Source organism: Saccopteryx leptura, chromosome 13 (genome assembly GCF_036850995.1).
Source record: "Saccopteryx leptura isolate mSacLep1 chromosome 13, mSacLep1_pri_phased_curated, whole genome shotgun sequence".
NCBI lineage: Eukaryota > Metazoa > Chordata > Mammalia > Chiroptera > Emballonuridae > Saccopteryx > Saccopteryx leptura.
In genome coordinates, this window is record NC_089515.1 from 56,746,370 (window position 1) to 56,759,251 (window position 12,882).

Below are 12,882 nucleotides of genomic sequence, written 5' to 3' on the forward strand. Positions count from 1 at the left end.
ACGTCATTGAGTCTAAACATGAGTCCGTTCTCGCTGTAAGGCGTTCAAAGGCCCTGCGTGCTGACATCTTGCCAAAGCGCTGCTTTAACGTTCCAGCACCGACTTCCTGTTGAGGCACTTCGGGGGAAGTCACCTTTTCTTACGCACTCTGCGGCCTTTGGGCACAGTGGCTCATGTGCGGTTTCGTTAGCCGCCACGGACGGGGGGCTCTGCTGCCATCAGCACGCCTCCTGTCGCTTCTCAGTGCCGCTCGCCACAGGCGCTCCGCCAGCCCCCCGTGCAGCACCTGCTCCTCTTACTCTGGGAGACGCCTCCTGCCCCCTGGGCCCGGGCAGGCCCGCCCTCTTGTCCACGGCCATGTCCTCCTCCTCTTCTGCATCTCTCTCCTGAACAAGCTCACCGGTGGCCTCTGTGACCATCAAATCAGTATCTCCAGTCTAATCAGACTTCTTCCATGTTGAGGTCTCGAAAGCACTAGCTGTCCACTCGGCCCCAAGCACTGTTCCCAGATCTGTGTGTGGCTCCAGTCATCCGGGGTTTGGTTTCGGTACCAGCTACACAGAGTGGCCGCCTCTGACCAGGGGGCCTGTGTTCAGTTGATGACGTCACCATGGCATTCCCCGTGGACGCTTCTTTTCTCTTTTGTCCCCCACAGCACCAGGACCCTGAGCCCTTGAAGGCAGAGGCCCAGCCTGTCCTGTTTCTCTGTCCCCAGCTCGTAGAGCAGGGTCTTGGCTCAGAGTTAAGTGTCCAGGAAACGCATGTTGACTAAATGAATGAGGAGTGACTAAAGGTCTTTGTGTTTACTAGGATTTGTACTGCAATAACTAAGAGCCATCCACAGAGAAGTGACGTTTACAAGTCAGATTTGGATAAGACCCTGCCCAGTATCCAGGAAGTACAAGTGGCTTTTGTGAAACTGAAACAACTGTGCGTTAACGGTAATTTCACAGCTATTTTGTACACACCTGTGCGTAGGGAATGGAGGATATAGCCCACTGGTGTGGGGCACACCAGGAGACGTGATAGTCCTTAAAAATACAGAAATAGACTCATTTAATGAGAGGCTCACTGAGATGTCTGTTCAAATGACTACTGAGTGGGAGGGTCAGCAGCCCTCAGGAAATGGACTTCTGTGTGGGAGGGAGATGGGCCAGTGTCTCTTTGGGTCTTGGTTCTGCAGACGGCTCGCTGCCCCTCAGACCAGGGCTGAGTGCACGAGACCGTGTGGCGACCTGTGCAGCACAGATTGTTGTGCACCCGTCTGAGCTCACACGTGCCAGGGGCCCGCAGTGTGTCCCTGGGGGCGGTCAGTTGTGGTGTCCGCAGTAAAGCGTGTGCAGAGCAGGCCGAGTCCCCTGGGTGTCAGGAGAGGGCGGGTGCCGCCTGGAGGGGGACGTGGGGGAGGTGACAACAGTCATACGCAGAGGGCGGGTGCTGCCTGGAGGGGGACGTGGGGGAGGTGACAACAGTCATACGCAGAGGGCGGGTGCCGCCTGGAGGGGGACGTGGGGGAGGTGACAACAGTCATACGCAGAGGGCGGGTGCCGCCTGGAGGAGACGTGGGGGAGGTGACAACAGTCATACGCAGAGGGCGGGTGCCGCCTGGAGGGGGACGTGGGGGAGGTGATAACAGTCATACACAGAGGGCGGGTGCCACCTGGAGGGGGACGTGGGGGAGGTGACAACAGTCATACGCAGAGGGCGGGTGCCGCCTGGAGGAGACGTGGGGGAGGTGACAACAGTCATACGCAGAGGGCGGGTGCCGCCTGGAGGGGGACGTGGGGGAGGTGACAACAGTCATACGCAGAGGGCGGGTGCCGCCTGGAGGGGGACGTGGGGGAGGTGACAACAGTCATACGCAGAGGGCGGGTGCCGCCTGGAGGGGGACGTGGGGGAGGTGACAACAGTCATACACAGAGGGCGGGTGCCGCCCGGAGGGAGACGTGGGGGAGGTGACAACAGTCGTACGCAGAGGGCGGGTGCCGCCTGGAGGGGGACGTGGGGGAGGTGATAACAGTCATACACAGAGGGCGGGTGCCGCCTGGAGGGGGACGTGGGGGAGGTGACAACAGTCATACGCAGAGGGCGGGTGCCGCCTGGAGGGAGACGGGGGAGGTGACAACAGTCATACGCAGAGGGCGGGTGCCGCCTGGAGGGAGACGGGGGAGGTGACAACAGTCATACGCAGAGGGCGGGTGCCGCCTGGAGGGAGACGGGGGAGGTGACAACAGTCATACGCAGAGGGCGGGTGCCGCCTGGAGGGGGACATGGGGGAGGTGACAACAGTCATACGCAGAGGGCGGGTGCTGCCTGGAGGGGGACGTGGGGGAGGTGACAACAGTCATACGCAGAGGGCGGGTGCCGCCTGGAGGGAGACATGGGGGAGGTGACAACAGTCATACGCAGAGGGCGGGTGCTGCCTGGAGGGGGACGTGGGGGAGGTGACAACAGTCATACGCAGAGGGCGGGTGCCGCCCGGAGGGGGACGTGGGGGAGGTGACAACAGTCATACGCAGAGGGCGGGTGCCGCCCGGAGGGAGACGTGGGGGAGGTGACAACAGTCGTACGCAGAGGGCGGGTGCCGCCTGGAGGGGGACGTGGGGGAGGTGATAACAGTCATACACAGAGGGCGGGTGCCGCCTGGAGGGGGACGTGGGGGAGGTGACAACAGTCATACGCAGAGGGCGGGTGCCGCCTGGAGGAGACGTGGGGGAGGTGACAACAGTCATACGCAGAGGGCGGGTGCCGCCTGGATGGGGACATGGGGGAGGTGACAACAGTCATACGCAGAGGGCGGGTGCCACCTGGAGGGAGACGGGGAGGTGACAACAGTCATGCGCAGAGGGCGGGTGCCACCTGGAGGGAGACGGGGGAGGTGACAACAGTCATACGCAGAGGGCGGGTGCTACCTGGAGGGGGACGTGGGGAAGGTGACAACAGTCATACGCAGAGGGCGGGTGCCACCTGGAGGAGACGTGGGGGAGGTGACAACAGTCATACGCAGAGGGCGGGTGGTGCCTGGAGGGGGACGTGGGGGAGGTGACAACAGTCATACGCAGAGGGCGGGTGCCGCCTGGAGGGGGATGTGGGGGAGGTGACAACAGTCATACGCAGAGGGCGGGTGCTGCCTGGAGGGGGACGTGGGGGAGGTGACAACAGTCATACGCAGAGGGCGGGTGCCGCCTGGAGGGAGACATGGGGGAGGTGACAACAGTCATACGCAGAGGGCGGGTGCTGCCTGGAGGGGGACGTGGGGGAGGTGACAACAGTCATACGCAGAGGGCGGGTGCCGCCTGGAGGGGGACGTGGGGGAGGTGACAACAGTCATACGCAGAGGGCGGGTGCCGCCCGGAGGGAGACGTGGGGGAGGTGACAACAGTCGTACGCAGAGGGCGGGTGCCGCCTGGAGGGGGACGTGGGGGAGGTGATAACAGTCATACACAGAGGGCGGGTGCCGCCTGGAGGGGGACGTGGGGGAGGTGACAACAGTCATACGCAGAGGGCGGGTGCCGCCTGGAGGGAGACGGGGGAGGTGACAACAGTCATACGCAGAGGGCGGGTGCCGCCTGGAGGGAGACGGGGGAGGTGACAACAGTCATACGCAGAGGGCGGGTGCCGCCTGGAGGGGGACGGGGGAGGTGACAACAGTCATACGCAGAGGGCGCGTGCCGCCTGGAGGGGGACGTGGGGGAGGTGACAACAGTCATACGCAGAGGGCGGGTGCCGCCAGGAGGAGACGTGGGGGAGGTGACAACAGTCATACGCAGAGGGCGGGTGCCGCCTGGATGGGGACATGGGGGAGGTGACAACAGTCATACGCAGAGGGCGGGTGCCACCTGGAGGGAGACGGGGAGGTGACAACAGTCATGCGCAGAGGGCGGGTGCCACCTGGAGGGAGACGGGGGAGGTGACAACAGTCATACGCAGAGGGCGGGTGCTACCTGGAGGGGGACGTGGGGAAGGTGACAACAGTCATACGCAGAGGGCGGGTGCCGCCTGGAGGAGACGTGGGGGAGGTGACAACAGTCATACGCAGAGGGCGGGTGCCGCCCGGAGGGAGACGTGGGGGAGGTGACAACAGTCGTACGCAGAGGGCGGGTGCCGCCCGGAGGGGGACGTGGGGGAGGTGATAACAGTCATACACAGAGGGCGGGTGCCGCCTGGAGGGGGACGTGGGGGAGGTGACAACAGTCATACGCAGAGGGCGGGTGCCGCCTGGAGGGAGACGGGGGAGGTGACAACAGTCATACGCAGAGGGCGGGTGCCGCCTGGAGGGGGACGGGGGAGGTGACAACAGTCATACGCAGAGGGCGGGTGCCGCCTGGAGGGAGACGGGGGAGGTGACAACAGTCATACGCAGAGGGCGCGTGCCGCCTGGAGGGGGACGTGGGGGAGGTGACAACAGTCATACGCAGAGGGCGGGTGCCGCCTGGAGGAGACGTGGGGGAGGTGACAACAGTCATACGCAGAGGGCGGGTGCCGCCTGGATGGGGACATGGGGGAGGTGACAACAGTCATACGCAGAGGGCGGGTGCCACCTGGAGGGAGACGGGGAGGTGACAACAGTCATGCGCAGAGGGCGGGTGCCACCTGGAGGGAGACGGGGGAGGTGACAACAGTCATACGCAGAGGGCGGGTGCTACCTGGAGGGGGACGTGGGGAAGGTGACAACAGTCATACGCAGAGGGCGGGTGCCGCCTGGAGGAGACGTGGGGGAGGTGACAACAGTCATACGCAGAGGGCGGGTGGTGCCTGGAGGGAGACGGGGGAGGTGACAACAGTCATACGCAGAGGGTGGGTGCCGCCTGGAGGAGACGTGGGGGAGGTGACAACAGTCATACGCAGAGGGTGGGTGCCGCCTGGAGGAGACGTGGGGGAGGTGACAACAGTCATACGCAGAGGGCGGGTGGTGCCTGGAGGGAGACGGGGGAGGTGACAACAGTCATACGCAGAGGGCTGGTGCCGCCTGGAGGAGACGTGGGGGAGGTGACGACAGTCATACGCAGAGGGCGGGTGCCGCCTGGAGGGAGACGTGGGGGAGGTGACAACAGTCATACGCAGAGGGCGGGTGCCGCCTGGATGGGGACATGGGGGAGGTGACAACAGTCATACGCAGAGGGCAGGTGCCACCTGGAGGGAGACGGGGAGGTGACAACAGTCATGCGCAGAGGGCGGGTGCCACCTGGAGGGAGACGGGGGAGGTGACAACAGTCATACGCAGAGGGCGGGTGCCGCCTGGAGGGGGACGTGGGGGAGGTGACAACAGTCATACGCAGAGGGCGGGTGCCGCCTGGAGGAGACGTGGGGGAGGTGACAACAGTCATACGCAGAGGGCGGGTGCCGCCTGGAGGAGACGTGGGGGAGGTGACAACAGTCATACGCAGAGGGCGGGTGCCGCCTGGAGGGGGACGTGGGGGAGGTGACAACAGTCATGCGCAGAGGGCGGGTGGTGCCTGGAGGGAGATGGGGGAGGTGACAACAGTCATACGCAGAGGGCGGGTGCCGCCTGGAGGGGGACGGGGGAGGTGACAACAGTCGTACGCAGAGGGCGGGTGCCGCCTGGAGGGGGACGGGGGAGGTGACGACAGTCATGCACATGGTCCTCAGCCCGTCAGAACTGAGTGTGACTGAAGTGGGGGTGTAGGTGGGGTCACCTTGAGAAGGGCCAGGGCACACCTGGGTGGGCAGGATGGGCCCCGACGGGGAGGTCCCTCCTTCCTGCCGCACTCGGCCACCGGGGCTGGGTAACCACGTGCGAGGCAGGGCCAGCCCTGAGGTGTCACAGACCGATGGAGCGCCTGATTGTGGTTGTGTAAAAGGAAGCGTGAAAAGCCTGAGTGTGTGCGTCTGTGTGACTGTGTGTAGGTAATGAGGTGTAATCACGCCTGTTGCAGAGCCCTTTGAAGAGACTGAAGAGAAGTGGCTGTCTTCCCTGGAGAGTACCCGGTGGCTGGAGCACGTGAGGTCTGTACAGCCGTGTCCTTTCTTCTCTAACTTTCTATCTATCATGGACTCACAGGAGGTGCAGACACAGCACAGGAGCGCGTCCTTGCCCCCCTCCCCCTCCCCCTCGCTCCCTGCCCCCCCCCCCACGGCAGTGTTTGCCGGGACCAGACTGTGGCGTGGGACCCAGGAGATGGGCAGTGGTGTCCTCGGTGCTGCTGGTCACGCGTGTGGGTCCTCATAGCCACCACATGGATGGCACGCAGCTCAGCACCACAGGGCTCCCTCCCGCTGCCAGTTCGAGTCCCCCCAGCACAGCCCACCCCTGTCCCCCAGCACCCGGCTGACCTCCCCTCCTGTGTGGGTTCCTCATTTCAGGACTGTGACCTGAGTCAACCCCTCCCTTTGTAAAGGTTAACAACCTGTCCTGATAGAACAGTCACAGTGTTCTCTCCTGGGAACCCCACGGGAGCACCGAGAGGGTCTCAAGGGCACTGAGTACCAGGGTAGATAGCGGGAAGACGGGCTTTGCTGGATGGCAGGTGTTTGCACGCTGGCCGCTGTGTGGTGGGACTCCAGTGTTGGCAGTGTTTTCCCTCTCTGTCCCCAGGGCGTTCCTGAGACACTCTTCGGAGCTGGTGTGCATGCTGGAGAGCCGGCGCGTCTCCGTGGTCCTGCAGGGTGAGGGCCGGGCACTGGCGTTCCCGCGCTGTAGCGCCTGGGCTGCGCACGTTGTTCGAGAGGACGTGGTCTCCCTGCCATGTGGGGTGGCCGTCAGGTCCTCGTGGGATCATGCAGGGCCTCAATCTTGGCCGGGCGTCCTTTCTCCCTGACCTTGTGGTCATCTGTCCCATTCACACAAGTTCCAGCTCACGCGCCTCTGACCCCTGCTGGGCTGTGGCTCTGAGGAAAGTGTGGTATCAAGAGGCTGACTCGGCCGAACAGGCCGTCGGTGGATCTTGTGTCATGTTTGGGAGCAGTGCTGGCAACATAAACTCCTCTGTTAAGCAGGTGCTGTGGAGGAGGTGACCCACCATGTTCATGTGCGCAGGTGAGCGTGCCGTCCTGCTGCAGCCGCGGAGCTGGTGGCCCTGCCCTCAGGTGCCAGTGCCCCGTGCGGCGGGGGCACTCACAGCCATGTTGGGGGGCAGCAGTGCCCTCTGTTGGGAGCACGGCGGGCATTCTCACTCAGCACGGGTCGGCTCGTGCGCCCGTGTGCTCTAAGTGGCCCACAGCATGTGTCTTTCAAGCTCACGTGCTATAAAATTCACCCGTTTTGAATGTAGAGAACGATAATTTTTAGTGAATGCAGTTTTAGAATTTTTTTTATCGCCCCTAGAACATTCCTTGTGTTCCAGCCCTGGGCCTCCACGGGCTGGGACTCAGGGTTCCATCTGTCCGAGCTGCCCACAGAACGAATCATGCCATGGGTAGCCCTGTGTGTCTGCCCCGTCCTGTGACCTGGTTCTGAAGCTCACAGAGCACGTGTCAGCAGGGCTTCTTTCCTGAGTGGTGTCCATTGTTGGGGACGACCACGTGTTCTGGGATTCTGGCAGCAGGGTGCCGGACCTGTTGGTGCTGCTGGCGTGCTGGCCGTCTGAAGGATGTGGCTGCCTGGCCGCGGGGCCGCCGCCTCTCTGTGTGGCCTCTCTGTTGTGTTGTCTCAGAGTGTACAGCTTGTACCAGGCGTGCGCCCAGTTTGTTACATATCTTGTTCAGTGTTTTGTTTTTATGTCTGAAGTGTTTCCGTCCAGGTAGGTTTGTGTCTGTGTCCTGTACCAGGCGTGCGCCCAGTTTGTTACACATCTTGTTCAGTGTTTTGCTTTTATGTCTGAAGTGTTTCCGTCCAGGTAGGTTTGTGTCTGTGTCCTGAGGCGGCTGCTAGAATTCCTGCGACCTCGCTGGCTCGTGTGTCGGGTCAGCTGGCGCTCCCGAGGGGTCTCAGGGCCCTCGCGTCCAGGACCGTGTTGTCTGCAGATGTGCAGGTTGTGTCTTCTTTTCTGAGCCGGACACCTGGTTTCCTTTTCCTCCTAAGTCCCCAGCTAGAGCTCCCAGTGTCCAGTGTGCGATCGGGCAGACGTGGCCAGAGCAGCACGCGGGTCTCGTTCCTGGTCTCAGAAGGACGGTGTCCAGTCCTCACTGTCTGGAGTATCGGTCACGGTCTTGGTCGACTCCCTTGCTCAGGTGGAAGTCCCCTCTGCTCCTGGTTTCCTAGGAGCTCTCATCCCGAATGAGCGTGGCTTCCGTCACATGGAAGCTCTCTGCGCGTCACACGAGGCGGCCGTGCTGCCCGTGCCCTTTCTGGTCAGCGCAGGGTGCTCCTTTCGCTGATGGCCAATGGTCTGCCAGCCTCGCGCTTCTCAGAGTGATGCATTCCTGCGGATATGGGTGTGCTCACGTTTTGTTGATGGTTTCACGTCTGAGCATAAGGGATACTGGTCAGTAATTTTCTCCTGATTGGTTTGGCTGGCTTCGATGTCAGGGTGGACTGGGTGCCAGCTCTAGGAGGTGGGAGGGAAATGGGGGCCACCGTTCCAGATAGTGGGGGACAGCCCCGTCCCCTCTTCACCGCGTGGAGTTGTCAGTAGGATGGTTTTGTGTTTACTGTCCTTGGCACAACGGGCAGAGTGAATTTGGGGAAGGTTTTGGCCACAATCCTGCAAGGGGTGCAATTCATGACCTGGCAGATGTCCACATGAAAGGCCATCTCCCGTCCCACACCAAGTCAGCTGGCGTGGAAGTGCGGCAGCCTCGAGCTGCTGGTGGCCTTGCATGGATGCTCCTGCCGGCCCGGAGCACTGCCCCCCCACCCCAGCTTTCCCTGTGTGGTGACTTTTCTTTCCGCTTTGTTGACAGAGGAGGAGGGACGAGACTTGAGCTGCATTGTGGCCTCTCTGGTCCAAGTGATGCTGGACCCCTACTTCCGGACCATCCCCGGCTTCCAGAGCCTGGTTCAGAAGGACTGGGTCATGGCAGGGCATCCCTTCCTGGACAGGTGCAACCACCTGAAGAGGTCGGAGAAGGAGGTGAGGACCTCGTGCTCACGCTGGTCTGAGTGTGCGCAGGCGTGCCTGGTGTCCTGCGGGGGCACCGCAGTGGGTGCAGCACGCCCTCGATGGGGGGGCATGCTGATGACAGGGCTGTGGCTGCCCGGGGAGGGGGCTGCGTCCACCCGAGTGGGGTGGTGCTCGGAGAGCAGCGTGGGCTCCTCTGCAGTGCGGAGCAGCAGCACAGGAGGTGTGTGAGAGCCCACCTTCCTCTCCCTGGCCGCTCGCTGCACTCTGCACCGGCCGCACTCCTGGCCGGCTCTTGTCATTGGCCGTGATGGCCTTGGCCTGTCAGGGTGACGTGGCTGCCTGGGGACACAGTGACGAGATGGGAAATTAAGGGGCGTTCTTGTAACAGCTGGGGCGGTGGCTGCCAGGGTCCCCCATCAGGCTGTGAATGACTGTGACATGTCACGTTCAGGGACAAACCATAGAACGTGGGGAACCTCAGCGGGAAGCTTGGGAAACGCTGGGAAGTCCTGGCGGGCGTCAGCGGCTGTGCGCAGGCGCAGCCTGTGTTCTCTGACACTGCGGAAGGTTCTGGAAGCAGAGCCTGCAGGGCCAGACACAGCTTGTGACAGCAGTTGGGTTTGGGTGGTGGCTTTATGACCTAAAGAGCCGTCTCCAGGCTGGGCTGAGACGCATTCTTCCCTGTGCGCCGGTCCTAGTGACAGGCTGCCCGTCTGTACACATGCTTCTTGGGCAGTGGGGAGATGTGTGTCAGGCCAAGCGTCCGCGTGGCCTGGCCTGGCCGCGTTCAGTTTCTGTGCAGGCCCTCGGCCCCGCCCAGGCCAGCGCTTCCTGCTCCGGTGTCAGTCACGTCCCCCAGCATCCGTGACAGACGGGGATGTGGATGTGGGACGAAGGACCCACCAGGTGACCCCCGTCTCTGCCCTGCCAGTCCCCCCTGTTCCTGCTGTTCCTGGACGCCACGTGGCAGCTGCTGGACCAGCACCCGGCCGCCTTCGAGTTCTCCGAGACCTACCTGGCCGTGCTGGGCGACAGCACCCGCCTCCCGCTGCTGGGCACCTTCCTCTTCAACTCCCCGCACCAGCGCGTGAAGCAGAGCACGGTAAGGGCGGGGCCCCGGCTCGGCTTTTGCAGCTCTTTCGAGATGGACGTGAAGGACAACTTGCATTTGTACACTGCTCACAAAAATTAGGGAATGTTTCAAAATGAATATGAAGCCATAAAAAAAAACACATTTGATTCTTTTTTATTAAAAGAATGTCAGAAAAGCAAACCACAAGTCAAAGAAAGTTGTTCAGTTATGCAAATGAGGTTGCAAAACCAACTTGTATTTCATTGGAGAAAATGCCCTGTACAAAGGCTGACAGTCCTGGAGTGTCTGCAGGGTCCCTGATCCCCTAGTTTTTGTGAGCGGTGTAAAATATATAACTTAAAATTATTTTAGCTACAGCTAAGCCATAACGAATGAGTTTTCTGAATTATTTGAAGACTTGGAAATCTAGGAATTTGTTTTCTTTTTATGAGCGAGCGGTTTATGTATTTTTTTCTGACATACATTATGTTAAAGTAGTTTACAGATGTGAGTTTGTCTTAACTGTGTGAAATACTGTGCTTTTGCGTTTATATTTTCACCTTTGGGCTGCCCAGTGGTAACCAGAGAGACCCTATGTGAGGACAGTCCTTCCCAGGTCATGGGGACACAGCTGTGTCTGTGCCACGTGCGGGTTCAGAGAGGCAGGCCGGCTGACAGCAAGGCCGTCACCTGTCTCCCACAGCACAGTGCTGCCTGGCTCTGTCGTGCTGGGCAGAATGGGCGGCAGGTCACCAGGCTGCACGAGCCTCCCGGCCCCTGCACTGTGATCCCGGTACCAAGGGCCCTAGGTAGTGACATGTGGCTCTCCGTGAGAAAGCAGTGGGAGGGACATGGAGCCACTGCTCCCAGGGGAAGTTCTGCTGAGTCGCTCACCGGTTCTACACCCAGCAGGTGATGGTGCACATGTGTCATCATGTGCGTAGCCAGTAGGATGCTGCAGTCCCCGAGTGACCTTGACATATGTCACCACATTCATGAAGTCTGACTTCTCGTAGTAGCACCTCACGGCCCAGACGCCTGGCTTCCCTGTGTTCTCGGGACGAGGACGTGCTCACTCACGCGGGGGTGGGTGTCCTCGGGCCTGCAGAGCTGGCAGGCCCCTGCTCTGGAAGGACAGCATGTGGTTCCGTGGGCTGGAGTCGCTCTGGTTCCGGAAGGTGGCTTGTCTGCTGGTGAGCAGCCGTCCAAGAACAGGAAGTCGTGGGAGCATACCTTTCTTGCGGCGGCTCTCATAGAGGTTCAACAATTTTATTTTACAGGAATTTGCTATAAGCAAAAATATCCAATTGGGTGATGAGAAGGGTTTAAAATTTCCCTCAGTGTGGGACTGGTCCCTTCAGTTCACAGCCAAGGACCGCACCCTCTTCCACAACCCGCTGTACGTTGGGAGGAGCACGCCCCGGGTGCAGAACGGCTCGGCGCAGTCCTTCCGGCGGACCAAGGTAACTGGTGGGAGCACTAGCAAGGGGCCTGGCACTGCCCGCAGCCAGGGCCTTGTGTAGAACAGAGCATGAAAGTCAAGTCCCTCCCGTGCCACGCCTTCAGTGCAGGCTTGAGAGGTCACTCCTTCTTAACTGACCGGATAGACTCTGACTTTTCTTCTGGGCGTCTGAGAGTCAGCTGATTGCAGTTCGGCCTGGAGGCTCACTCCTGAAACCTGTCCATCTGCCTGTTCTTTCCAGAGTCAGCCAGGATAGGGTCCTCCTGAGCCAGAAACCTTAGCCACGTGCATGTGAGCACCCCTCCTGCTCGGTGCCCGCTGGTGGGGGCAGGGCAGCGCCAGGCGAAAGGTGAAAGGCTGCCCCATGAGGGGCTGGAACGGCGTGGAAGGGAGGAGCAGTGCTCTCTGTCCGGACTCCACCAGTGTCCCGTAGCCCCGCGCTGTTTGCCGGCGTGCCTTTGCTGTCTCTGAGAAGGGAAGCCACGGACAGTAATGCTCCCCTCTCCCCCGTGCAGAAAAACTACAGCTCCACGCTGAGAGGAATGCCAGCCTCCTTCAAAAATGGACTCATCAGCGACCAAGAGTCCCTCCCGCGGAGAAACTCACTGATACTGGGAGGGAAGGCCACCCCGGCCCCTGCTCTGGCCCCTGCTCTGTCGGCCGAGGGCCAGGATGGAGGCATGGAGACGTTCTTCCGGGAGTGGTTCTCCAAGCCAGCCGACCTGCACGGCGTCCTTCTGCCGCGTCTGTCTGGCGTGCACGTGAAACTGTGGAAACTCTGCTACCTCCGCTGGGTGCCTGAGGCCCAGATCCACCGCGGGGGCTCCGTCACCGCCTTCCACAAGCTCTCGCTGCTGGCCGACGAGGTGGACGTGCTCAGCAGGACCCTGCGGCAGCACCGGGCCGGCCCCCTGCAGGCCTGCTACGCGGAGCTGGACCAGAGCAGGATGTACTTCCGAGCCCGCGGCCCCCACGACACCGCCGAGACGCCCGAGTTTCTCTCCTCCTCCTTCCCCTTCTCACCCGTCGGCAACCTGTGCAGACGGAGCATTTCAGGAACGCCGCTGAGCAAGTTTCTGAGTGGGGCCAAGATCTGGCTGTCCACCGAGACACTAGTGAACGAGGACTAGGGCCGTGTTTCCCACACACCACGAGGGAAGCCAGAACTTTCCCTCTGAATTACAATCACTAACCTAGGCCTTTGAAGCTCTAGTGATTCTATACAGAAGAGTAACTTGAGATTTGCACTAACGTTTGACATGTCGAGTTGTTTCCTTCACTGTTCTTAGGAGACACACACACATTTCAGGTTTGGTGTCCTTCCTGTCCTGTTAGGTCAGGCTCAGCGTCCGGTAATCTGTGGGCAGATGTTCCCCCTCTTGTTA

General features: G+C 61.2%; 1 protein-coding gene across 3 annotated transcripts in view; it reads left to right on the forward strand.

Moving 5' to 3' along the window:
- The window catches only part of MTMR10 (myotubularin related protein 10), a 34,567-nt gene extending 21,707 nt beyond the window's left edge, over positions 1-12,860 (forward strand). For all 3 annotated transcript variants that reach the window (XM_066354544.1, XM_066354546.1, XM_066354545.1), the window contains 7 exons: positions 811-941; positions 5,898-5,967; positions 6,557-6,627; positions 8,803-8,972; positions 9,895-10,065; positions 11,316-11,498; positions 12,013-12,860. In XM_066354544.1, the coding sequence (XP_066210641.1) occupies positions 811-941; positions 5,898-5,967; positions 6,557-6,627; positions 8,803-8,972; positions 9,895-10,065; positions 11,316-11,498; positions 12,013-12,627 (1,411 nt within the window). In that variant the 3' untranslated portion in view covers positions 12,628-12,860. The remainder of the gene's footprint in view (positions 1-810; positions 942-5,897; positions 5,968-6,556; positions 6,628-8,802; positions 8,973-9,894; positions 10,066-11,315; positions 11,499-12,012) is intronic.
- Positions 12,861-12,882: the final 22 nt, after the last annotated feature.